Raw genomic sequence first — 25936 nt, 5'->3', positions numbered from 1 at the left:
CAGCTGCTGCTGCTGCTGTACCACCGTCAGCTGCTGCTGCTGCTGTAGTACCATCTGCTGCTGCTGTAGCATCGTCTGCTGCTGCTGTAGCATCGTCTGCTGCTGCTGTAGCACTGTCAGCTGCTGCTGCTGCTGTACCACCGTCAGCTGCTGCTGCTGTACCACCGTCAGCTGCTGCTGCTGCTGCTGTACCACCGTCAGCTGCTGCTGCTGCTGCTGTAGCATCGTGTGCTGCTGCTGTAGCATCGTGTGCTGCTGCTGTAGCACTGTCAGCTGCTGCTGCTGCTGTAGCACTGTCAGCTGCTGCTGCTGCTGCTGTAGCACTGTTGTTGGTGTGGCTTATTGAGAATACCAAGAAACAATTAACCCCAGAGAATTTGCCACCCAGGATAACCCAAAAAAGTCAGTGTCATCGAAGACTGTCTAACTTATTTCCATTGGGGTCCTAAATCTTGTCTCCCAGGATGCAACCCACACCAGTCGACTAACACCCAGGTGAACAGGGAAAAATGCCTGGAACTAGTGCTCATATTGGTGAATTTAAAGCCAGCAAAGGTTGGTTTGAGAGATTTAAGAATCGTAGTGGCATACAGTGTGATAAGGCCTGTTCTGGAAGAAAATGCCAAACAGGACCTACAGTACTCAGGAGGAAAAGGCACTCCCAGGACACAGTGTCTCATCAGTCATTGCTGCATCTTCAATAAAGGTAAGTGTCATTTATTCTTCATTTAGTAGAGTAGTACATGCACAATAAATATTGTGCATGTACTACTCTACTATTGTGCATGTATCCTTCTCTTTGTGTGTAGGAAAATGTATATTTCATGTGGTAAAATTTTTTTTTTTTATACTTTTGGGTGTCTTGCACGGGTTAATTTGATTTCCATTATTTCTTATGGGGAAAATTCATTCGCATACCGATCATTTCGCATAACAATGAGCCCTCTTGCATGGATTAAAATCGCTATGCGGGGGTCCACTGTATAAGCGCCAGGCTCCTTTCTTCTGCTTCAGAATCTCCACGACTTTGGTGCTCTTCGCACCTACTCCTAGGTTGAGGGACTGATTACCTCATCTTCTGTACATAGTTATACTGTCTTCAAGTTATGTCCTAGAATTTGTATTGATAAAGCCACTGGATGGCAAAACGTCTACAATAAAGATACCCAGATGTTGCACATGTGTCTTAATTTCATCTTGTCGGTATTATATACCATTCTTACACAACTTGTCAGACACTGCAACATCATGGAATCTTGATTCTGAGGACATGTACATAACCTTCACGACTACGACAACTACTACTACAACTAACCCATCTCTTTGGGAAGGACCTACTTCCACTGGGGAATCCCGCCTACCAGTGACTATGCCCTCGTCTGCTACACCTGATGTTACTATATAAGCGCCAGGCTCCTTTCTTCTGCTTCAGAATCTCCAAGACTATGGTGCTCTTTGCACCTACTGATAGGTTGAGGGACTGATTACCTCATCTTCTGTACATAGTTATACTGTCTTCAAGTTATGTCCTAGAATTTGTATTGATAAAGCCACTGGATGGCGAAATGTCTACAATAAAGATACCCAGACGTTGCACATGTGTCTTAATTTCATAAACATGTACATCCTGGAGCCTACCCATCAACCTTTTATCCACCAATACATAATCTAACAAACTACTTTCATTATGTGCTACATCATACCTTGTATATTTATTTATCCTCTTTTTCATAAAATATGTATTACTTATTACCAAATCTCTTTCTACACATAGCTCAATTAAAGGCTCCCCATTTACATTTACCCCTGGCACCCCAAATTTACCTACTACTCCCTCTATAACATTTTTACCCACTTTAGCATTGAAATCCCCAACCACCATTACTCTCACACTTGATTCAAAACTCCCCACGCATTCACTCAACATTTCCCAAAATCTCTCTCTCTCTCCTCTACACTTCTTTCTTTTCCAGGTTCATACACGCTTACTATAACCCACTTTTCACATCCAATCTTTATTTTACTCCACATAATCCTTGAATTAATACATTTATAGTCTCTCTTTTCCTGCCACAGCTTATCCTTCAACATTATTGCTACTTCTTCTTTAGCTCTAACTCTATTTGAAACCCCTGACCTAATCCCATTTATTCCTCTCCATTGAAACTCTCCCACCCCCTTCAGCTTTGTTTCACTTAAAGCCAGGACATCCAGCTTCTTCTCATTCATAACATCCACAATCATCTCTTTCTTATTATTTGCACAACATCCACGCACATTCAGACTTCCCACTTTGACAATTTTCTTCTTCTTATTCTTTTTAGTAATCTTTACAGGAAAAGGGGTTACTAGCCCATTGTTCCCGGCATTTTAGTTGACTTTTACAACACACATGGCTTACGGAGGAAAGATTCTTATTCCACTTACCCATGGATATAAAAGGAAAAGTAATAAGACCAAGAACTATTAAGATAAAATCAAAGAAAACTCAGATGAGTGTGTATAAATAAACGTGTACATATATGTGTAGTGTGACCTAAGTGTAAGTAGAAGTAGCAAGACATACCTGTAATCTTGCATATTTATGAGACAGACAAAAGACACCAGCAATCCTACCATCATGTAAAACAATTACAGGCTTTCGTTTTACACTCACTTGGCAGGATGGTAGCACCTCCCTGGGTGGTTGCTGTCTACCAACCTAATTTAACTATCAGCTGCCATATTTTATTCAAATGTTTAATTGAATAAATGATAGTTTATGCATTTCTGTTTTTGTCACCCAACCCTGGCCTGTGTGGTAAAAAAAGTTCAATAGCCTACAAAAATTACTGTGGTAAAGAAGTTTTATAGCACACAAAAATTGCTGTGTGATAAAAAAGTTTAATAATGAACAAAAATTAAACTTTTTTGAATAATACCTTTTATCTTCAATGACTTCTTCGGCTCGTGCAGTTATGGCTTCTATCAGCAGGCTGTGGTTGTCTTTAGAAAGCCTACCACCAATTATTCCTCCAAGTTTATTAATACAATCAATGGCTCCTTGCCGCACCACTTTACTATCGTGCATTAGAGCAGAAATTAGGGCTGGAACTATTGGCTGGCTGGTGCCAAGAGCCCATGCAAGGCTAGCAGACTGAGAGCCTAGAAGTGCTGAACCTAGATTTAATGTCCAAGCCTGAAAAAAGCAGCAGACTCTTCATTTTTGTAACAAACAATATAGAACAGTTTAAATTTAAAATTATTACAGCAGATGTGCAATGACACCTATTACAAGAAAATTCGTAGGATAAATAACTGATGTACTGTACTGTACCTAACAAGAATGAGTCACAGTGAATATGTTTTCTTCTTTGCATCACCCTGCCTTGGTTGGAAATATTTCTTCTTTCAACATGCTGGCCATCTCCCACCGAGGCAGGGTGATCCAAAAAAGAAAAACACTTTCACCACCATTCACACATAATCACTCTCTTTGCAGAGGTGCACAGATAAAACAGTTCAGATGTCACTCCAAACAGCAAATAAACAAAACACAACTAAAATAAAACACATCTAACAAGGTAGCTTTGTGATATATGGTGAATAATCTAACCAGGGGTCAAGATAATAGCACATTCAAATTTAATGAAACAGAAATAAATGATAATGTACAATATGAGTTTAGAAATTCCCTTAACTAAATTACTAACTCAGACAATGACATCCTAATTAGAACTTTCAGCTGATGCAAATATTCATTACAATAAATGTAAAAAAAAAAAAATTTAATATCCAGAGAAAACCTGGAGAGGCATAAAAATTAAAGAGCCATTAAATAAAGGTCAGAATAAACAAACTTATACATAGTTTATATATGGAAACACAGATGTAATTACCTGTAAAGTTTCATCTATCACATTAGAGAAATTTAGTGATGGATGCCAGCCCCACATGATGGCTAGAAAATAATATCTTCTCTCAGAAGTATCCAAGCAATTCTGGAAAACAGATTATGAAAAAAAAATTAGATATATATTTTGCAACCAATTACCTTTCCGAGTGTATATATGTACTACTATATATATTTTTTTTTCAACAAACCGACCGTATCCCACTAAGGCAGGGTGGCCCAAAAAGAAAAACGAAAGTTTCTCTTTTTAAATTTAGTAATTTATGCGGGAGAAGGGGTTACTAGCCCCTTGCTCCCAGCATTTTAGTCGCCTCTTACAACACGCATGCCTTACGGAGGAAGAATTCTGTTCCACTTCCCCATGGAGATAAGAGGAAATAAACAAGAACAAGAACTAGAAAGAAAATAGAAGAAAACCCAGAGGGGTGTATGTATGTGTGTGTGTGTGTGTGTGTGTGTGTGTGTATATATATATTTTTTTTTTTTTTTTCAACAAGTCGGCCGTCTCCCACCGAGGCAGGGTGACCCAAAAAAAAGAAAGAAAATCCCCAAAAAGAAAATACTTTCATCATCATTCAACACTTTCACCACACTCGCACATTATCACTGTTTTTGCAGAGGTGCTCAGAATACAACAGTCTAGAAGCATACACATATAAAGATACACAACATATCCCTCCAAACTGCCAATATCCCAAACCCCTCCTTTAAAGTGCAGGCATTGTACTTCCCATTTCCAGGACTCAAGTCCGACTATATGAAAATAACCGGTTTCCCTGAATCCCTTCACTAAATATTACCCTGCTCACACTCCAACAGATCGTCAGGTCCCAAGTACCATTCGTCTCCATTCGCTCCTATCTAACACGCTCACGCACGCTTGCTGGAAGTCCAAGCCCCTTGCCCACAAAACCTCCTTTACCCCCTCTCTCCAACCCTTTCGAGGACGACCCCTACCCCGCCTTCCTTCCCCTATAGATTTATATGCTTTCCATGTCATTCTACTTTGATCCATTCTCTCTAAATGACCAAACCACCTCAACAACCCCTCTTCTGCCCTCTGACTAATACTTTTATTAACTCCACACCTTCTCCTAATTTCCACACTCCGAATTTTCTGCATAATATTTACACCACACATTGCCCTTAAACAGGACATCTCCACTGCCTCCAACCGTCTCCTCGCTGCTGCATTTACCACCCAAGCTTCACACCCATATAAGAGTGTTGGTACTACTATACTTTCATACATTCCCTTCTTTGCCTCCATAGATAACGTTTTTTGACTCCACATATACCTCAATGCACCACTCACCTTTTTTCCCTCATCAATTCTATGATTAACCTCATCCTTCATAAATCCATCCGCCGACACGTCAACTCCCAAGTATCTGAAAACATTCACTTCTTCCATACTCCTCCTCCCCAATTTGATATCCAATTTTTCTTTATCTAAATCATTTGACACCCTCATCACCTTACTCTTTTCTATGTTCACTTTCAACTTTCTACCTTTACACACATTCTCAAACTCATCCACTAACCTTTGCAATTTTTCTTTAGAATCTCCCATAAGCACAGTATCATCAGCAAAAAGTAACTGTGTCAATTCCCATTTTGAATTTGATTCCCCAAAATTTAATCCCACCCCTCTCCCGAACACCCTAGCATTTACTTCCTTTACAACCCCATCTATAAATATATTAAACAACCATGGTGACATTACACATCCCTGTCTAAGACCTACTTTTACCGGGAAGTAGTCTCCCTCTCTTCTACACACCCTAACCTGAGCCTCACTATCCTCATAAAAACTCTTTACAGCATTTAATAACTTACCACCTATTCCATATACTTGCAACATCTGCCACATTGCTCCTCTATCCACTCTATCATATGCCTTTTCTAAATCCATAAATGCAATAAAAACTTCCCTATCTTTATCTAAATACTGTTCACATATATGCTTCAATGTAAACACCTGATCTACACATCCCCTACCCACTTTGAAACCTCCTGGAAATGGGAAGTACAATGCCTGCACTTTAAAGGAGGGGTTTGGGATATTGGCAGTTTGGAGGGATATGTTGTGTATCTCTATACGTATATGCTTCTAAACTGTTGTATTCTGAGCACCTCTGCAAAAGCAGTGATAATGTGTGAGTGTGGTGAAAGTGTTGAATGATGATGAAAGTATTTTCTTTTCGGGGATTTTCTTTCTTTTTTGGGTCACCCTGCCTCGGTGGGAGACGACCGACTTGTTGAGAAAAAAAAAAAAAAAAAAAAAAAAAAAAAAAAAAAAACATGTATGTGTAATGTGACCTAAGTGTAAGTTGAAGTAGCAAGACGTACCTGAAATCTTGCATGTTTATGAGAGAAAAAAGGACACCAGCAATCCTACCATCATGTAAAACAATTACAGGCTTTCATTTTACACTTGGAAGGACGGTAGTACCTCCCTGGGCGGTTGCTGTCAACCAACCTACTACCTACAAGTACTATATGTGTATTTATATATTTCAAAATGGAAGACAAGCATAATATAGGAGAGGCCTGACAATATGATTAATGAACAAATGAAATGATGCTGTAGTGCCTCCATTACTCGTGTCTTGAAAAAGTGCAATATCATACAACTGAAAATATAATATTAAATACATACAGTTTTGCTTAATTGCAACTGTAACAATAAATGATTAGCATAAAATATAAAGTACTGCAACATCCTACCTTGAGAACTGTGGTAATAATGGAGTTTCTCAGAGTAGTTCCCAGTTTTCCATATCTCTCAAGCTGAACTGCTCCCTTCAGTGCCTTTATCAAAATCATTAAATGCCCTTCACCATCTGACTCCTACAAAATACCACAGTACTTATGAGTTTATGTTCAGAATGACTTACATAAGAGAAAATAATAAAACATATAAAATTAACAATTTGTGCTTTAGGAAAATATGGAAGTAGACTGTAATTCTTGGTGAAAGTGAAAATGCTTATGTGGAATGTGTAAACAGCCTGCAAAAGAAGGCTAGTTACAATCTGCTTGCATAACTAGCATCTGCAAGTTTCTGAAATGTATGTACAATAAATCATAAGCAGAATAGAGAAGAATGTTCTTCTAACCTTTTCACAGTCTCATCTGTAGATCTACAGTGATTCCAAGTTAAGCAAGTTTTGGCCTAAACATGAGAGAATGGGTCTGTGTGGTGAGTATGCACTGCATAAAAAAATTCCACCCCAAGTGAGACATTATGAGAAAAGCAAACCTCTGACCTTGTGTTTGGCTTAAAATAGCAACTTTGAGGTGTTTCTAAAATGGTTTTTATGGTTTTATTGGATGTTTCTTGATGTCATTTGATATAATGAAAGATATACTACCAAAATAAAGATGACTGTGGTTGGTTTCAGGAATAAAAGTAACTTGAAATCAGGCTTTAAGTAGCAGAATTATTTGAGTTTTGACAATTTCCATGAAGATGGGTAAGGGGTCCCCTACGCCCTCCTGGTCTAATATGCTGTAAACCACGACAAGTTATTCCTGGTTATAATTTATTATTCAAGAAATGGTAAATATTAGATTTTTTGTGTGGTGATCAATTCAAATTGGAGGGCAAGTGTAATACTGGAGAGGCCTAACTACATAATCAATGAACAGAGGAAATGATTCTTTAGTGCCTTGAATGTTTAGTGTGTTTACTTTGGACCTAATTTTTAAATTAGAATTTTTTAAATTTTGTGTAAAATTTTCCAAATTACCAATTTCTGTGTCCTGTAAAGGGTAGTTCTGATAGTTGAATGGGAGGCTTCTTATATTCAATCAACAGAACAGAAGACATATTAGCAAAATTGCTGGAATTTGGTCAAAATGAGAAATGGAATTGGCTTAAAATTTAACTCAAATTGGGCAAAATCCTCGATGCATCAATAGCGCCCAGACTACTAACTCTGTGCCTGTGTGATTCCATACATTTTTCCCATCAACTTTTATATTATTGGTGTCATTATTACCTTCAGAAAAAGATTATTATTTCAGAAGAATTTTTTTTTTTAAATGCTGTCACTGTCACATCAGAAGCCCCAAAATTAAAAGTCCTGAGGACTTTTAATTTTGGGGCTTCTAACAGTAAAGGGATTAAATTGTCAGCTATTTTCATCAACACTTTATTTTTCCCTTCCAGAAAATCACGTTTTGGTCTACTGTTGAGATATCCAGCCACAACCTTCCTAACACTGGCATACTGAAAAAGTTTATTTTGTCCAGAATGCAGCTGCACTATCACATACTTAGCAACAGATGCACTTTTCGGAGAAAAATTATGCTAAAGTGTAAAAGTGGTCAATATTTTATGAGAATGAAACCTAAGTTAACAATGTAATGTTACCATAGTTATTTCATGTTTCTCTCTGAAGGCCCTTGAGGGCCCACCTAGAATGTTTTGCACCTTATTCACCTGAAACTGAACTCACTTATTTGAGCCTCAGCAAGGCCAATCACTTGCTTTATATTAACTACAGAGCCCCTTTGCCACTGCTAGCTTATTGACATTTGCTTGTTATACTCTGACTAAGCTAGAAGCCTCTTTTCTTGGATCCTTCCTCAGCTGGTGCTATGTTCAGCCAGGCCCATGGAAGCTCCTGTGCATGTCTATCAGATTTGTGGCAATCCTTACTGTAAATATAAGATAACCTCTTCAGGGTGACCATTTGGTGTTAGGACCACCTGCTTTGTAATGGCTGTGTCATGTTGCCATTGAGGGATACACTTTCTAATATTGTGGGCTTGAAATAGCTTTCTCCAGCATTGGTGGGCCCAGTGCTTCTCAAGATGGCATGGGTAACAGTTCCCTTGGCCACTGGGGTCCCTGGGATCCTACTTCCTTCAAACTAGGACTCAAAGGCCTCACTGGGAGCTCTGGGTCTCAGGATTTTTCCAAAGAGTCCAGTGTTTATCTATTTTCTCAGTGGCTGATATTATTGCTGGCAGCTCTACTGTTAAACAAGTAGTTGGCAAACTTGCTTATTTAACATCACACCTTGCTATGCCAGCACTAGGATTCTAATTTTTGTGCTATTTTGGACTGTCACATCTAACCAAACAAGTTTTTCGAAGATGTAATGCAACAGCAACATGTAATTTGAACCCAAATGTTTTTATATATTTGCATACAACTTTCTCAGTACCCCAAGTGGCATTACATATATACTGCAATTTATAAGCTAAATAATTTGTTAATAAAACAAACTTTTTAGAATGAGTGTGCTTTAACCAATTCAATTTACAATCCTTCCAGCATATAAAACCATCAGCTATGTTTGAAAGTGTGATTAAAAATAATGTGCAGTACAAGAGCACTTGTAAACATAAAAATAATCAGTACCTCCATGTAAGAACTCCAGTAAGGTGATGATTTGCAGCATTCTGGGAGCCTGAAGAGTTCAAGAGCCTGCTTCATACACAGTGCGAGAAAGGAGACTGACAGCGACCCACTTGTTACTTGCTCTAAGAGTTTTTTAATATGATTTGGAGAGAGTGCATCCAAAGTATGACTTTCCTCCTTCACAGAGCACTGCAAGTATATTTACTTATTTATCCAAGATGTACTTCTCTGCAAATATTTTTTTAATAAAAATTGGGCAGATCCATTTTATAAATATCCATACTATCAGTATCAACATTAGTATCAGCTAATTTTGATAGTACTGGAATTGATATTGGTGACTATCAGCTAATTTTGATGATATTGGTATCAGTATCAACTTAAAATTGAGCATCAGTATCAGTAAAAATTTTGGCAATGTCTCACTTACTCTACAGCATGGTTAAATAATTCAATACACTATAAATTTTGCAATTAGTAAAATTATATATGAAAGCAATAAGGTCTTACATAATGAAAATTTTACAAATATGAAAAACTTTCAAGTAAATAAAATTACTTAAAAATATAACTTTCAGTAAATTTATTATTTTAATTAAACAGGGGAGGCTCTAAACCTGTAGGGGTCATATAGCACCTGGGGAATAGAAGGTATTTAGGTTTGATCTAAGGAAGGAGGGAGGACATCTCCAGTTCCTTGGATCAAGAGCCCCTTACTGGCATCAATACACCTCCCCTGAAGTAATGAAGCTTCAGGCTAAAGACAATTCAATGGCTAGTACATAAAATATTTAAAATACAAACCTTGAACATATCAAAACTAATCAGACAAGCATCAAGAAGCCTATTTGCTCTCTTCAACTGAAGGATGTCATCAGTCTTTCTGTTGCTCAGACCACAGTACAACAAAATCATGGACATAAAATGAGATAACATGCAGTCTTCTGACCCAAGCTGTTTTTCAGCATGATTCCATAAGGCTATATAATCTTCCTTGGATAATGTATTTAAAATGTTGGGCAGTAATCCCCAAACTTTTTTAGAATAATCCATGGGTTCACAAGAATTGTTATCACATAAGAAAGATTTCACTTCACAGGACAAGGCAATTAAAAGAGTATTTTTCTTTGCCATGTTTGATTCTAAGACAATTTTAGTTGCTGTAATGTCTAACTGATTTTTTGGAAAAAGTACATAGGGCAAGCATAGGTACAGTACACTTATTTGCAGACTTTCATCATACAAATCAACTAGATCTTGTGTGATTACTTTTATGCATGCCAACTTGACCTTTCTCCATTTATTTATTTTATCTTTTGATTTAGCCATAAGATTCCGGCATTCATTTACTACATATGAAGTATCTAGCATTCTTAGGCCCTTTACAAGAGTTAATGCTTCTAAAACAATAGGAGGGAATTCATCTATCAGCATGTTTTTAAGATGCATCTTGATCGTGTTGGCATCTTTCTCCTGAAATAAAGGTAAGTTGTAAGTCATCTTCAGATGTATATAATAAATGAAGTAATTAGCATTCAAAGTTATCAGTGACAACCAACTACCAATAAAAATTAATTGCTAAAAGAAATTTGTAATCAGTTATTCTGTGATACATTACAATTAAATCTTAAGGAACAAATAACATTTATCATAAATTAACTAAAAAATTAAATTCTGAACCATGGAGTTTGAACAATAGCAGGGGGTAAGGGGGAGTTTCTGTTGAACTCTATATACAAATAGCAATCATTATTTAGGCAAGACTTTGCCTTTAATGAAGAAAACACTAGCAGAAGCCAAAAGATTGCAAGACTTACAAATAATGTGTTGTTTAGGTGAACTACTGTAGATAAAAATATAAGTGAATACCTATCACATTATCTGCATAGTTTTATTGGTGTCTCACTGATATGACTTCAGCACTGTTTAACCAAGACATCATGTTCAGTGCATTTGTTGTTAATACTAGCTTATTACAGTAGAACCTCGGTATGCGACCTTAATTCATTCCAGAAGGCTGTTCGAGTGCCTCCCCGTTTGAGTATTGAACAAGTTCTTCCCAACCAATTTTCTGTTTGGTTGGCTGTTATCACTAATTGTCTTAGGCCCCATGGTGACTCTTTTTATTTTTTTTTATTAACACACTGGCCGATTCCCACCAAGGCAGGGTGGCCCGAAAAAGAAAAACTTTCACCATCATTCACTCCATCACTGTCTTGCCAGAAGGGTGCTTTACACTACAGATTTTAAACTGCAACATTAACACCCCTCCTTCAGAATGCAGGCACTGTACTTCCCATCTCCAGAACTCAAGTCCGGCCTGCCGGTTTCCCTGAATCCCTACAGCACGTCAAGTATTAAAAACCATTTGTCTCCATTCACTCCTATGAAACACGCTCACGCATGCCCGCTGGAAGTCCAAGCCCCTCGCACACAAAACCTCCTTTACCCCCTCCCTCCAACCTTTCCTAGGCCGACCCCTACCCCGCCTTCCTTCCACTACAGACTGATACACTCTTGAAGTCATTCTGTTTTGCTCCATTCTCTCTACATGTATTATTTATACAAATAATACAAAAAAAAAAAAAGTGAAGAAACATGAAATAGTTTACAGCAAAGTTCTGACAGGTCGTATTTGTTTGGTCGAGTGCTGAGCTTTGTTCGAGCAGGGAGCTGGTCATATACCAAGGTTCCACTGTATGCACTTTACCTTAACTTTTTTGGATGTAGTTCTCAATATGTTTGTATTATTATCTACTAAGAGTACTACAATTATTTTTTAAATATAGGCCACTTGCATAAATTATAAAGTTTTATTGTTCATAGCATTTGTTCTGCCTAAAATGCTGTGCATGCTAGGGTTTTTACATAAAGATATACTAAAATTGTTACTATTTTTAACATGTCCCTAACTTATGCAGCATTTAAAGTAAAGAAAATTGTTGTTAAATTAAACAAGTCAGAAACCTACACGTTCCTTGGAAACCATTTCCACGAAGTTCTTGACAGCAGCTAGTCGAATGTCATTATCAGGATGAACCAAATGTATGAAGTGTGTGCTTCCACTCTGGTCTGTCATCACTTCTTTTATTATCTGTAAAAAATACCTAGCAATATATATTTATTTTATACATCATTGTAAACACTCAGCCAAAAATTTGTTAGGAAAGAGATTCATCAATGCTACTCTTTGAAACTATATGTATTTTCAGAAAAGCAAAATAACTAAATAATAAGATAAAGTATTAAACTGCATTTAAAAGGAGCTAAGTGGGTTGTTTGAATGTGCATGGATGTTGTGTGAATGATAAAAAAAGAGATGAATGTGGATGTTATGATTAAGAAGCTGGATGTCCTGGCTTAAAGTGAAACAAAGCTGAAGGGGGTAGGAGAGTTTCAGTGGAGAGAAGTAAATGGGATTAGGTCACTGGTTTCAAATAGAGTTAGAGCTAAAGGAGGAGTAGCAATATTGTTGAAGGATAAGCTATGGCAGGAAAAGAGGGAATATAAATGTATTAACTCAAGGATTATGTGGAGTAAAATAAAGGTTGGATGTGAAAAGTGGGTTATAGTAAGCGTATATGCACCTGGAGAAGAGAGAAGTGTAGAGAGAGAGAGAGAGAGAGGTTTTGGGAAATGTTGAGTGTGTGTGTGGGGAGTTTTGAAACAAGTGTGAGAGTACTTGTGGTTGGGGATTACAATACTAAAGTGCATAAAAATGTTGTGGAGGGAGTAGTAGGTAAATTTGGGGTGCTAGGGGTAAATGAAAATGGGGACCCTTTAATTGAGCTATGTATAGAAAGAGGTTTGGTAATAAGTAATATATATTTTATGAAACAGAGGATAAACAAATATACAAGGTATGATATAGGACATAATGAAATTAGTTTGTTAGATTATGTATTGGTGGATAAAAGGTTGATGGGTAGGCTTCAGGATGTACATGTTTATAGAGGGGCAACTGATATATCGGATCATTATTTAGTTGTAGCTACAGTTGGAGTAAGTGGTAGATGGGACAAAAGGAAAATGGCAACAATAACTAAGAGGTGAAAAATGTATAAACTAAGGGAGGAAGAAGTTAGGGTGAGATATAAGCAACTATTGGCAGAAATGTGGGCTAGTGCAAGTATGAGTAGTGGGGGGTTGAAGAGGGGTGGAATAGTTTTAAAAATGCAGTATTAGAATGTGAGGCAGAAGTTTGTAGCTATAGGAGGGTGGATGCCAGAGGAATGAGGAGTGATTGGTGGTATGATGAAGTAAAGGGTGTGATAAAAGAGAAAAAGGTAGCTTATGAGAGCTTTTTACAAAGCAGAAGTGTTATAAGAAGAGCAGAGTATATGGAGAGTAAAAGAAAGGTGAAGAGAGTGGTGAGAGAGTGTAAAAGGATAGCAGATGATAGAGCGGGAGAGGCACTGTCAAGAAATTTTGATGAAAATAAGAAAAATTTTTGGAGCGAGATAAACAAGTTAAGAAAGCCTAGGGAACGAATGGATTTGTCAGTTAAAAACAGAGTAGGGGATTTAGTAGATGGGGAGATGAAGGTATTGGATAGATGGTGGGAATATTTTGAGGAACTTTTAAATGTCGACGAAGAAAGGGAGGCGGTAATTTCATGCACTGGACAGGAAAGTATACCATCTTTTAGGAGTGAAGAAGAGCAGGATGTGAGTGTGGGGGAGGTGCGTGAGGCATTACTTAGAATGAAAGGGAAAAAAGGAGCAGGAACTGATGGGATCATGACAGAAATGTTAAAAGCAGGGGTGATATAGTGTTGGAGTGGTTGGTATTTTTGTTTAATAAATGTATATGTATATCTACATGAGGTATATGTGGAGACAAAAATCATTATCAATGGAGGCAAAGAAGGGAATGTATGAAAATATAGTAGTATCAACACTCTTATATGGGTGTGAAGCTTGGGTTGTAAATTCTGCAGCAATCAGGCAGTTGGAGGCAGTCGAGATGTCCTGTCTAAGGGAAATGTGTGGTGTAAATATTATGCAGAAAATTCAGACATATAGAGAGAATGGAGCGAAACAGAGTGACTTCAAGAGTGTATCAGTCTGTAGTGGAAGGAAGGCGGGGCAAAGGTCGGCCTAGGAAAGGTTGGAGGGAGGGGGTAAAGGAGGTTTTGTGTGCGAGTGGCTTGGACTTCCAGCAGGCATGTGTGAGCGTGTTTGATAGGAGTGAATGGAGACAAATGGTTTTTAATACTTGACATGCTGTTGGAGTGTAAGCAAAGTAACATTTATGAAGGGGTTCAGGGAAACAGGCAGGCCGGACTTGAGTCCTGGAGATGGGAAGTACAGTGCCTGCACTCTGAAGGAGGGGTGTTAATGTTGCAGTTTAAAAACTGTAGTGTAAAGCACCCTTCTGGCAAGACAGTGATGGAGTGAATGATGGTGAAAGTTTTTCTTTTTCGGGCCACCCTGCCTTGGTGGGAATCGGCCAGTGTGAAAATAAAAAAAAAAAAATTCAGAGTGTAGAAATTAGGAGAAGGTGTGGAGTTAATAAAAGTATTAGTCCAAGGGATGAAGAGGGGTTGTTAAAGTGGTTTGGTCATTTAGAGAGAATAGATCAAAGTAAAATGACATGGAGAGCGTATAAATCTGTAGGGAAAGGAAGGCAGGGAAGGGATCGTCCTCGAAAAGGTAGGAGGGAGGGGGTAAAGGAGGTTTTGTGGGCAAGGGGTTTGGACTTCCAGCATGCATGAGTTTGTTAGATAGAAGTGAATGGAGATGAATGGTATTTGGGACTTGACGAGCTGTTGGAGTGTGAGCAGGGTAATATTTAGTGAAGGGATTTATGAGGCGACTAAAATGCCGGGAGCAATGGGCTAGTAACCCCTTCTCCTGTAGACATTTACTAAAAAAGAGAAGAAGAAAAACTTTATAAAGCTGGGATGCTTGAATGTGCATGGAGGTAGTGCGGATGACAAGAAACAGATGATTGCTGATGTTATGAATGAAAAGAAGTTGGATGTCCTGGCCCTAAGCGAAACAAAGCTGAAGGGGGTAGGGGAGTTTCGATGGGGGGAAATAAATGGGATTAAGAGTGTCTGAGAGAGTTAGAGCAAAGGAAGGGGTAGCAGTAATGTTGAAGGATCAGTTATGGAAGGAGAAAAGAGAATATGAATGTGTAAATTCAAGAATTATGTGGATTAAAGGTTGGATGCAAAAAGTGGGTCATAATAAGCGTGTATGCACCTGGAGAAGAGAGGAATGTAGAGGAGAGAGAGAGAGATTTTGTTAAGTGAATGTATAGGAGCCTTTGAACCAAGTGAGAGAGTAATTGTGGTAGGGGACCTGAATGCTAAAGCAGGAGAAACTTTTAGAGAGGGTGTGGTAGGTAAGTTTGGGGTGCCAGGTGTAAATGATAATGGGAGACCTTTGATTGAACTTTGTATAGAAAGGGGTTTAGTTATAGGTAATACATATTTTAAGAAAAAGAGGATAAATAAGTATACAAGATATGATGTGGGGCGAAATGACAGTAGTTTGTTGGATTACGTATTGGTAGATAAAAGACTGTTGAGTAGACTTCAGGATGTACATGTTTATAGAGGGGCCACAGATATATCAGATCACTTTCTAGTTGTAGCTACACTGAGAGTAAAAGGTAGATGGGATACAAGGAGAATAGAAGCATCAGGGAAGAGAGAGGTGAAGGTTTATAAACTAAAAGAGGAGGCAGTTAGGGTAAGATATAAACAGCTATTGGAGGATAGATGGGCTAATGAGAGCATAGGCAATGGGGTCGAAGAGGTATGGGGTAGGTTTAAAAATGTAATGTTAGAGTGTTCAGCAGAAGTTTGTGGTTACAGGAAAGTGGGTGCGTGAGGGAAGAGGAGCGATTGGTGGAATGATGTTGTAAAGAGAGTAGTAAGGGAGAAAAAGTTAGCATATGAGAAGTTTTTACAAAGTAGAAGTGATGCAAGGAGGGAAGAGTATAAGGAGAAAAAGAGAGAGGTTAAGAGAGTGGTGAAGCAATGTAAAAAAAGAGCAAATGAGAGAGTGGGTGAGATGTTATCAACAAATTTTGTTGAAAATAAGAAAAAGTATTGGAGTGAGATTAACAAGTTAAGGAAGCCTAGAGAACAAATGGATTTGTCAGTTAAAAAGAGGAGAGGAGAGTTATTAAATGGAGAGTTAGAGGTATAGGGAAGATGGAGGGAATATTTTGAGGAATTGTTAAATGTTGATGAAGATAGGGAAGCTGTGATTTCATGTATAGGGCAAGGAGGAATAACATCTTGTAGGAGTGAGGAAGAGCCAGTTGTGAGTGTGGAGGAAGTTCGTGAGGCAGTAGGTAAAATGAAAGGGGGTAAGGCAGCCGGGATTGATGGGATAAAGATAGAAATGTTAAAAGCAGGTGGGGATATAGTTTTGGAGTGGTTGGAGCAATTATTTAATAAATGTATGGAAGAGGGTAAGGTACCTAGGGATTGGCAGAGAGCATGCATAGTTCCTTTGTATAAAGGCAAAGGGGACAGAAGAGAGTGCAAAAAATTATAGGGGAATAAGTCTGTTGAGTCCTAGGTAGTAGGTTGGTAGACAGCAACCGCCCAGGGAGGTACTACCGTCCTGACAAGTGAGTGTAAAACGAAAGCCTGTAATTGTTTTACATGATGGTAGGATTGCTTGTGTCCTTTTTTCTGTCTCATGAACATGCAAGATTTCTGGTACGTCTTGCTACTTCTCCGTACACTTAGGTCACACTACACATACATGTTTTTTTTTTTTTTTTTAACAAGTCGGCCGTCTCCCACCGAGGCAGGGTGACCCAAAAAAGAAAGAAAATCCCCAAAAAGAAAATACTTTCATCATCATTCAACACTTTTACCACACTCACACATTATCACTGTTTTTGCAGAGGTGCTCAGAATACAACAGTTTAGAAGCATACACACATAAAGATACACAACATATCCCTCCAAACTGCCAATATCCCAAACCCCTCCTTTAAAGTGCAGGCATTGTACTTCCCATTTCCAGGACTCAAGTCCGACTATATGAAAATAACCGGTTTCCCTGAATCCCCTCACTAAATATTACCCTGCTCACACTCCAACAGATCGTCAGGTCCCAAGTACCATTCGTCTCCATTCACTCCTATCTAACACGCTCACGCACGCTTGCTGGAAGTACAAGCCCCTTGCCCACAAAACCTCCTTTACCCCCTCTCTCCAACCCTTTCGAGGATGACCCCTACCCCGCCTTCCTTCCCCTATAGATTTATATGCTTTCCATGTCATTCTACTTTGATCCATTCTCTCTAAATGACCAAACCACCTCAACAACCCCTCTTCTGCCCTCTGACTAATACTTTTATTAACTCCACACCTTTTCCTAATTTCCACACTCCGAATTTTCTGCATAATATTTACACCACACATTGCCTTAAACAGGACATCTCCACTGCCTCCAACCGTCTCCTCGCTGCTGCATTTACCACCCAAGCTTCACATCCATATAAGAGTGTTGGTACTACTATACTTTCATACATTCCCTTCCTTGCCGCCATAGATAACGTTTTTTGACTTCACATATACCTCAACGCACCACTCACCTTTTTTCCCTCATCAATTCTATGATTAACCTCATCCTTCATAAATCCATCCGCCGACACGTCAACTCCCAAATATCTGAAAACATTCACTTCTTCCATATTCCTCCCCAATTTGATATCCAATTTTTCTTTATCTAAATCATTTGATACCCTCATCACCTTACTCTTTTCTATTTTCACTTTCAACTTTCTACCTTTACACACATTGTACACACATGTACAAGTGTATATATACATACCCCTCAGGGTTTTCTTCTATTTTCTTTCTACTTCTTGTTCTTGTTTATTTCCTCTCATCTCCACGGGGAAGTGGAACAGAATTCTTCCTCCGTACGCCGTGCGTGTTGTAAGAGGCAACTAAAATGCCGGGAGCAAGGGGCTAGTAACCCCTTCTCCTGTATATATTACTAAATGTAAAAGGAGAAACTTTCGTTTTTCCTTTTTGCCCACCCCGCCTCGGTGGGATACGGCTGATGTGTTGAAAGAAAGAAGAAGTCTGTTGAGTATACCTGGTAAAGTGTATGGTAGAGTTATTATTGAAAGAATTAAGAGTAAGACGGAGAATAGGATAGCAAATGAACAAGGAGGCTTTAGGAAAGGAAGGGGATGTGTGAACCAGGTGTTTACAGTGAAACATGTAAGTGAACAGTATTTAGATAAGGCTAAAGAGGTCTTTGTGGCATTTATGGATTTGGAAAAGGCATATTTTCTTATAGTCGGACTTGAGTCCTGGAAATGGGAAGTACAATGCCTGCACTTTAAAGGAGGGGTTTGGGATATTGGCAGTTTGGAGGGATATGTTGTGTATCTTTATACATATATGCTTCTAAACTGTTGTATTCTGAGCACCTCTGCAAAGGCAGTGATAATGTGTGAGTGTGGTGAAAGTGTTGAATGATGATGAAAGTATTTTCTTTTTGGGGATTTCCTTTCTTTTTTGGGCCACCCTGCCTCGGTGGGAGACGACCAACTTGTTGAAAAAAAAAAAAAAAAAAAATATGACAGGGTGGATAGAGGGGCAATGTGGCAGATGTTGCAGGTGTATGGTATAGGAGGTAGGTTACTGAAAGCAGTGAAGAGTTTTTACGAGGATAGTGAGGCTCAAGTTAGAGTATGTAGGAAAGAGTGAAATTATTTCCCAGTAAAAGTAGGCCTTAGACAAGGATGTGTGATGTCACCATGGTTGTTTAATATATTTATAGATGGGGTTGTAAGAGAAGTAAATGCGAGGGTCTTGGCAAGAAGCGTGGAGTTAAAAGATAAAGAATCACACATAAAGTGGGAATTGTCACAGTTGCTCTTTGCTGATGACACTGTGCTCTTGGGAGATTCTGAAGAGAAGTTGCAGAGATTGGTGGATGAATTTGGTAGGGTATGCAAAAGAGGAAAATTAAAAGTGAATACAGGAAAGAGTAAGGTTATGAGGAGAACAAAAAGATTAGGTGATGAAAGATTGGATATCAGATTGGAGGGAGAGAGTATGGAGGAGGTGAATGTATTCAGATATTTGGGAGTGGACGTGTCAGCGGATGGGTCTATGAAAGATGAGGTGAATCATAGAATTGATGAGGGGAAAAGGATGAGTGGTGCACTTAGGAGTCTGTGGAGACAAAGAACTTTGTCCTTGGAGGCAAAGAGGGGAATGTATGAGAGTATAGTTTTACCAACGCTCTTATATGGGTGTGAAGCATGGGTGATGAATGTTGCAGCGAGAAGAAGGCTGGAGGCAGTGGAGATGTCATGTATGAGGGCAATGTGTGGTGTGAATATAATGCAGAGAATTCGTAGGTTGGAAGTTAGGAGGAGGTGCGGGATTACCAAAACTGTTGTCCAGAGGGCTGAGGAAGGGTTGTTGAGGTGGTTCGGACATGTAGAGAGAATGGAGCGAAACAGAATGACTTCAAGTGTGTATCAGTCTGTAGTGGAACGAAGGCGGGGTAGGGGTCGGCCTAGGAAAGGTTGGAGGGAGGGGGTAAAGGAGGTTTTGTGTGCGAGGGGCTTGGACTTCCAGCAGGCATGCGTGAGCGTGTTTGACAGGAATGAATGGAGACAAATGGTTTTTAATACTTGACGTGCTGTTGGAGTGTGAGCAAAATAACATTTATGAAGGGGTTCAGGGAAACCGGCAGGCCGGACTTGAGTCCTGGAGATGGGAAGTACAGTGCCTAAACTCTGCAGTTTAAAAACTGTAGTGTAAAGCACCCTCCTGGCAAGACAGTGATGGAGTGAATGATGGTGAAAGTTTTTCTTTTTCGGGCCACCCTGCCTTGGTGGGAATCGGCCAGTGTGATAAAAAAATAAAAAATAATTTAGGGGAATCGGTTATTTTCATACAGCACTTTAAAGGAGGGGTTTGGGATATTGGCAGTTTGGAGGGATATGTTGTGAATCTTTATACGTATATGCTTCTAAACTGTTGTGTTCTGGGCACCTCTGCAAAAAGTGAGGTGAAAGTGTTGAATGATGATGAAAGTATTTTCCTTTTGGGGATTTTCTTTCTTTTTGGGTCACCCTGTCTCGGCGGGAGATGGTCAACTTGTTAAAAATATATATATATATATATATATATATATATATATATATATATATATATATATATATATATATATATATATATTATATATATATTATATATATATTATATATATATATATATATATATATATATATATATATATATATATATATATATATATATATATATATATATATATATATATATATATATATATGTAGGTAGTAGGTTAGTAGACAGCAACCGCCCAGGGAGGTACTACTGTCCTGCCAAGTGAATGTAAAACGAAAGCCTGTAATTGTTTTACATGATGGTAGGATTGCTGGTGTCTTTAGTCTGTCTCATAAATATGCAATATTACAGGTATGTCTTGCTACTTCTACTTACACTTAGGTCACACTACACATACGTGTACAAGCATACATACATACATACATATATATATATATATATTTTTTTTTTTTCAACAAGTCGGTCGTCTCCCACCGAGGCAGGGTGACCCAAAAAAAAAGAAAGAAAATCCCCAAAAAGAAAATACTTTCATCATCATTCAACACTTTCACCAGACTCACACATTATCACTGCTTTTGCAGAGGTGCTCAGAAATATAACAGTTTAGAAGCATATACGTATAGAGATACACAACATATATATATATATATATATACAGTGGACCCCCGCATAACGATCACCTCCGAATGCGACCAATTATGTAAGTGTATTTATGTAAGTGCGTTTGTACGTGTATGTTTGGGGGTCTGAAATGGACTAATCTACTTCACAATATTCCTTATGGGAAAAAATTCGGTCAGTACTGGCACCTGAACATACTACTGGAATGAAAAAAGTTTGTTAACCGGGGGTCCACTGTATATATATATATATATATATATATATATATATATATATATATATATATATATATATCGGGTGAGATATAAGCGACTATTGGCAGAAAGGTGGGCTAGTGCAAAGATGAGTAGTGGGGGGGTTGAAGAGGGTTGGAATAGTTTTAAAAATGCAGTATTAGAATGTGGGGCAGAAGTTTGTGGTTATAGGAGGGTGGGGGCAGGAGGAAAGAGGAGTGATTGGTGGAATGATGAAGTAAAGGGTGTGATAAAAGAGAAAAAGGTAGCTTATGAGAGGTTTTTACAAAGCAGAAGTGTTATAAGAAGAGCAGAGTATATGGAGAGTAAAAGAAAGGTAAAGAGAGTGGTGAGAGAGTGCAAAAGGAGAGCAGATGATAGAGTGGGAGAGGCACTGTCAAGAAATTTTAATGAAAATAAGAAAAAATTTTGGAGTGAGTTAAACAAGTTAAGAAAGCCTAGGGAAAATATGGATTTGTCAGTTAAAAACAGAGTAGGGGAGTTAGTAGATGGGGAGATGGAGGTATTGGGTAGATGGCGAGAATATTTTGAGGAACTTTTAAATGTTAAGGAAGAAAGGGAGGCAGTAATTTCATGCACTGGTCAGGGAGGTATACCATCTTTTAGGAGTGAAGAAGAGCAGAATGTAAGTGTGGGGGAGGTACGTGAGGCATTACGTAAAATGAAAGGGGGTAAAGCAGCTGGAACTGATGGGATCATGACAGAAATGTTAAAAGCAGGGGGGGATATAGTGTTGGAGTGGTTGGTACTTTTGTTTAATAAATGTATGAAAGAGGGGAAGGTACCTAGGGATTGGCAGAGAGCATGTATAGTCCCTTTATATAAAGGGAAAGGGGACAAAAGAGACTGTAAAAATTATAGAGGAATAAGCTTACTGAGTATACCAGGAAAAGTGTACGGTAGGGTTATAATTGAAAGAATTAGAGGTAAGACAGAATGTAGGATTGCGGATGAGCAAGGAGGTTTTAGAGTGGGTAGGGGATGTGTAGATCAGGTGTTTACATTGAAGCATATATGTGAACAGTATTTAGATAAAGATAGGGAAGTTTTTATTGCATTTATGGATTTAGAAAAGGCATATGATAGAGTGGATAGAGGAGCAATGTGGCAGATGTTGCAAGTATATGGAATAGGTGGTAAGTTATTAAATGCTGTAAAGAGTTTTTATGAGGATAGTGAGGCTCAGGTTAGGGTGTGTAGAAGAGAGGGAGACTACTTCCCGGTAAAAGTAGGTCTTAGACAGGGATGTGTAATGTCACCATGGTTGTTTAATATATTTATAGATGGGGTTGTAAAGGAAGTAAATGCTAGGGTGTTTGGGAGAGGGGTGGGATTAAATTATGGGGAATCAAATTCAAAATGGGAATTGACACAGTTACTTTTTGCTGATGATACTGTGCTTATGGGAGATTCTAAAGAAAAATTGCAAAGGTTAGTGGATGAGTTTGGGAATGTGTGTAAAGGTAGAAAGTTGAAAGTGAACATAGAAAAGAGTAAGGTGATGAGGGTGTCAAATGATTTAGATAAAGAAAAATTGGATATCAAATTGGGGAGGAGGAGTATGGAAGAAGTGAATGTTTTCAGATACTTGGGAGTTGACGTGTCGGCGGATGGATTTATGAAGGATGAGGTTAATCATAGAATTGATGAGGGAAAAAAGGTGAGTGGTGCGTTGAGGTATATGTGGAGTCAAAAAACGTTATCTATGGAGGCAAAGAAGGGAATGTATGAAAGTATAGTAGTACCAACACTCTTATATGGGTGTGAAGCTTGGGTGGTAAATGCAGCAGCGAGGAGACGGTTGGAGGCAGCGGAGATGTCCTGTTTAAGGGCAATGTGTGGTGTAAATATTATGCAGAAAATTCGGAGTGTGGAAATTAGGAGAAGGTGTGGAGTTAATAAAAGTATTAGTCAGAGGGCAGAAGAGGGGTTGTTGAGGTGGTTTGGTCATTTAGAGAGAATGGATCACAGTAGAATGACATGGAAAGCATATAAATCTATAGGGGAAGGAAGGCGGGGTAGGGGTCGTCCTCGAAAGGGTTGGAGAGAGGGGGTAAAGGAGGTTTTGTGGGTAAGGGGCTTGGACTTCCAGCAAGCGTGCGTGAGCGTGTTAGATAGGAGTGAATGGAGACGAATGGTACTTGGGACCTGACGATCTGTTGGAGTGTGAGCAGGGTAATATTTAGTGAAGGGATTCAGGGAAACCGGTTATTTTCATATAGTCGGACTTGAGTCCTGGAAATGGGAAGTACAATGCCTGCACTTTAAAGGAGGGGTTTGGGATATTGGCAGTTTGGAGGGATATGTTGTGTATCTTTATATGTTTATGCTTCTAGACTGTTGTATTCTGAGCACCTCTGCAAAAACAGTGATAATGTGCGAGTGTGGTGAAAGTGTTGAATGATGATGAAAGTATTTTGTTTTTGGGGATTTTCTTTCTTTTTTGGGTCACCCTGCCTCGGTGGGAGACGGCCGACTTGTTTAAAAAAAAAAAAATAAAAAAAAAAAAAAAAAAAAATTCAGGGAAACCGGTTATTTTCATATAGTCGGACTTGAGTCCTGGAAATGGGAAGTACAATGCCTGCACTTTAAAGGAGGGGTTTGGGATATTGGCAGTTTGGAGGGATATGTTGTGTATCTTTATATGTGTATGCTTCTAGACTGTTGTATTCTGAGCACCTCTGCAAAAACAGTGATAATGTGCGAGTGTGGTGAAAGTGTTGAATGATGATGAAAGTATTTTCTTTTTGGGGATTTTCTTTCTTTTTTGGGTCACCCTGCCACGGTGGGTTACGGCCGACTTGTTTAAAAAAAAAAAAAAAAAAAAAAAAATATATATATATATATATATGAGAGAATGGAGCGAAACAGAATGACTTCAAGAGTGTATCAGTCTGTAGTGGAAGGAAGGCGGGGTAGGGGTCGGCCTAGGAAAGGTTGGAGGGAGGGGGTAAAGGAGGTTTTGTGTGCGAGGGGCTTGGACTTCCAGGAGGCATGCATGAGCGTGTTTGATAGGAGTGAATGGAGACAAATGGTTTTTAATACTTGACGTGCTGTTGGAGTGTGAGCAAAGTAACATTTATGAAGGGATTCAGGGAAACCGGCAGGCCGGACTTGAGTCCTGGAGATGGGAAGTACAGTGCCTGCACTCTGAAGGAGGGGTTTTAATGTTGCAGTTTAAAAACTGTAGTGTAAAGCACCCTTCTGGCAAGACAGTGATGGAGTGAATGATGGTGAAAGTTTTTCTTTTTCGGGCCACCCTGCCTTGGTGGGAATCGGCCAGTGTGATAATAAAAAAAAAAATAAAAATAATATATATATATATATATATATATATATATATATATATATATATATATATATATATATATATATATTTTTTCAATAAGTCGGCCGTCTCCCACTGAGGCAGGGTGACCCAAAAAAGAAAGAAAATCCCCAAAAAGAAAATGCTTTCATCATCATTCAACACTTTCACCACACTCGCACATTATCACTGTTTTTGCAGAGGTGCTCAGAATACAACAGTCTAGAAGCATACACATATAAAGATACACAACATATCCCTCCAAACTGCCAATATCCCAAACCCCTCCTTTAAAGTGCAGGCATTGTACTTCCCATTTCCAGGACTCAAGTCCGACTATATGAAAATAACCGGTTTCCCTGAATCCCTTCACTAAATATTACCCTGCTCACACTCCAACAGATCGTCAGGTCCCAAGTACCATTCGTCTCCATTCACTCCTATCTAACACGCTCATGCACGCTTGCTGGAAGTCCAAGCCCCTTGCCCACAAAACCTCCTTTACCCCCTCTCTCCAACCCTTTCGAGGACGACCCCTACCCCGCCTTCCTTCCCGTATAGATTTATATGCTTTCCATGTCATTCTACTTTGATCCATTCTCTCTAAATGACCAAACCACCTCAACAACCCCTCTTCTGCCCTCTGACTAATACTTTTATTAACTCCACACCTTCTCCTAATTTCCACACTCCGAATTTTCTGCATAATATTTACACCACACATTGCCCTTAAACAGGACATCTCCACTGCCTCCAACCGTCTCCTTGCTGCTGCATTTACCACCCAAGCTTCACACCCATATAAGAGTGTTGGTACTACTATACTTTCATACATTCCCTTCTTTGCCTCCATAGATAACGTTTTTTGACTCCACATATACCTCAACGCACCACTCACCTTTTATATATATATATATATATATATATATATATATATATATATATAGAGTGGACCCCCGGTTAACGATTTTAATCCGTGCAAGAGGGCTCATCGTTATGCGAAATAATCGTTATGCGAAATAATCGTTATGCGAATTAATTTTCCCCATAAGAAATAATGGAAATAAAATTAATCCGTGCAAGACGCCCAAAAGTATGAAAAAAAAATTTTTTTACCACATGAAATGTTAATTTTAATACACACAAACTGAAAAAGGCATGCACAATTACATGACACTTACTTTTATTGAAGATCTGGTGATGATTGATGGGATGGGAGGAGGGGAGAGCATTATCTTCTTACTGTTTAGAAGGGGAATCCCCTTCCATTAGGACTTGAGGTAGCAAGTCCTTTTCTGGGGTTACTTCCCTTCTTCTTTTAATGCCACTAGGACCAGCTTCAGAGTCACTGGACCTCTGTCGCACAACAAATCTGTCCATAGAGCTC

General features: G+C 38.8%; 1 protein-coding gene across 2 annotated transcripts in view; it reads right to left on the bottom strand.

The window, feature by feature from the left end:
- The window catches only part of l(2)k09022 (HEAT repeat containing 1 homolog l(2)k09022), a gene marked incomplete at its 5' end in the record, with an annotated part of 169710 nt that overhangs the window by 89778 nt on the left and 53996 nt on the right, over nt 1-25936 (bottom strand). For both annotated transcript variants that reach the window (XM_070098672.1, XM_070098673.1), the window contains 6 exon segments: nt 2922-3178; nt 3879-3980; nt 6623-6745; nt 9270-9458; nt 10074-10742; nt 12241-12363. In XM_070098672.1, the coding sequence (XP_069954773.1) occupies nt 2922-3178; nt 3879-3980; nt 6623-6745; nt 9270-9458; nt 10074-10742; nt 12241-12363 (1463 nt within the window).

This window comes from Cherax quadricarinatus, chromosome 63 (genome assembly GCF_038502225.1).
Source record: "Cherax quadricarinatus isolate ZL_2023a chromosome 63, ASM3850222v1, whole genome shotgun sequence".
Taxonomy (NCBI): Eukaryota; Metazoa; Arthropoda; class Malacostraca; order Decapoda; family Parastacidae; genus Cherax; species Cherax quadricarinatus.
Note: the sequence above shows the minus strand (reverse complement) of the source record. Positions and strands in the feature narration are given on the sequence as shown.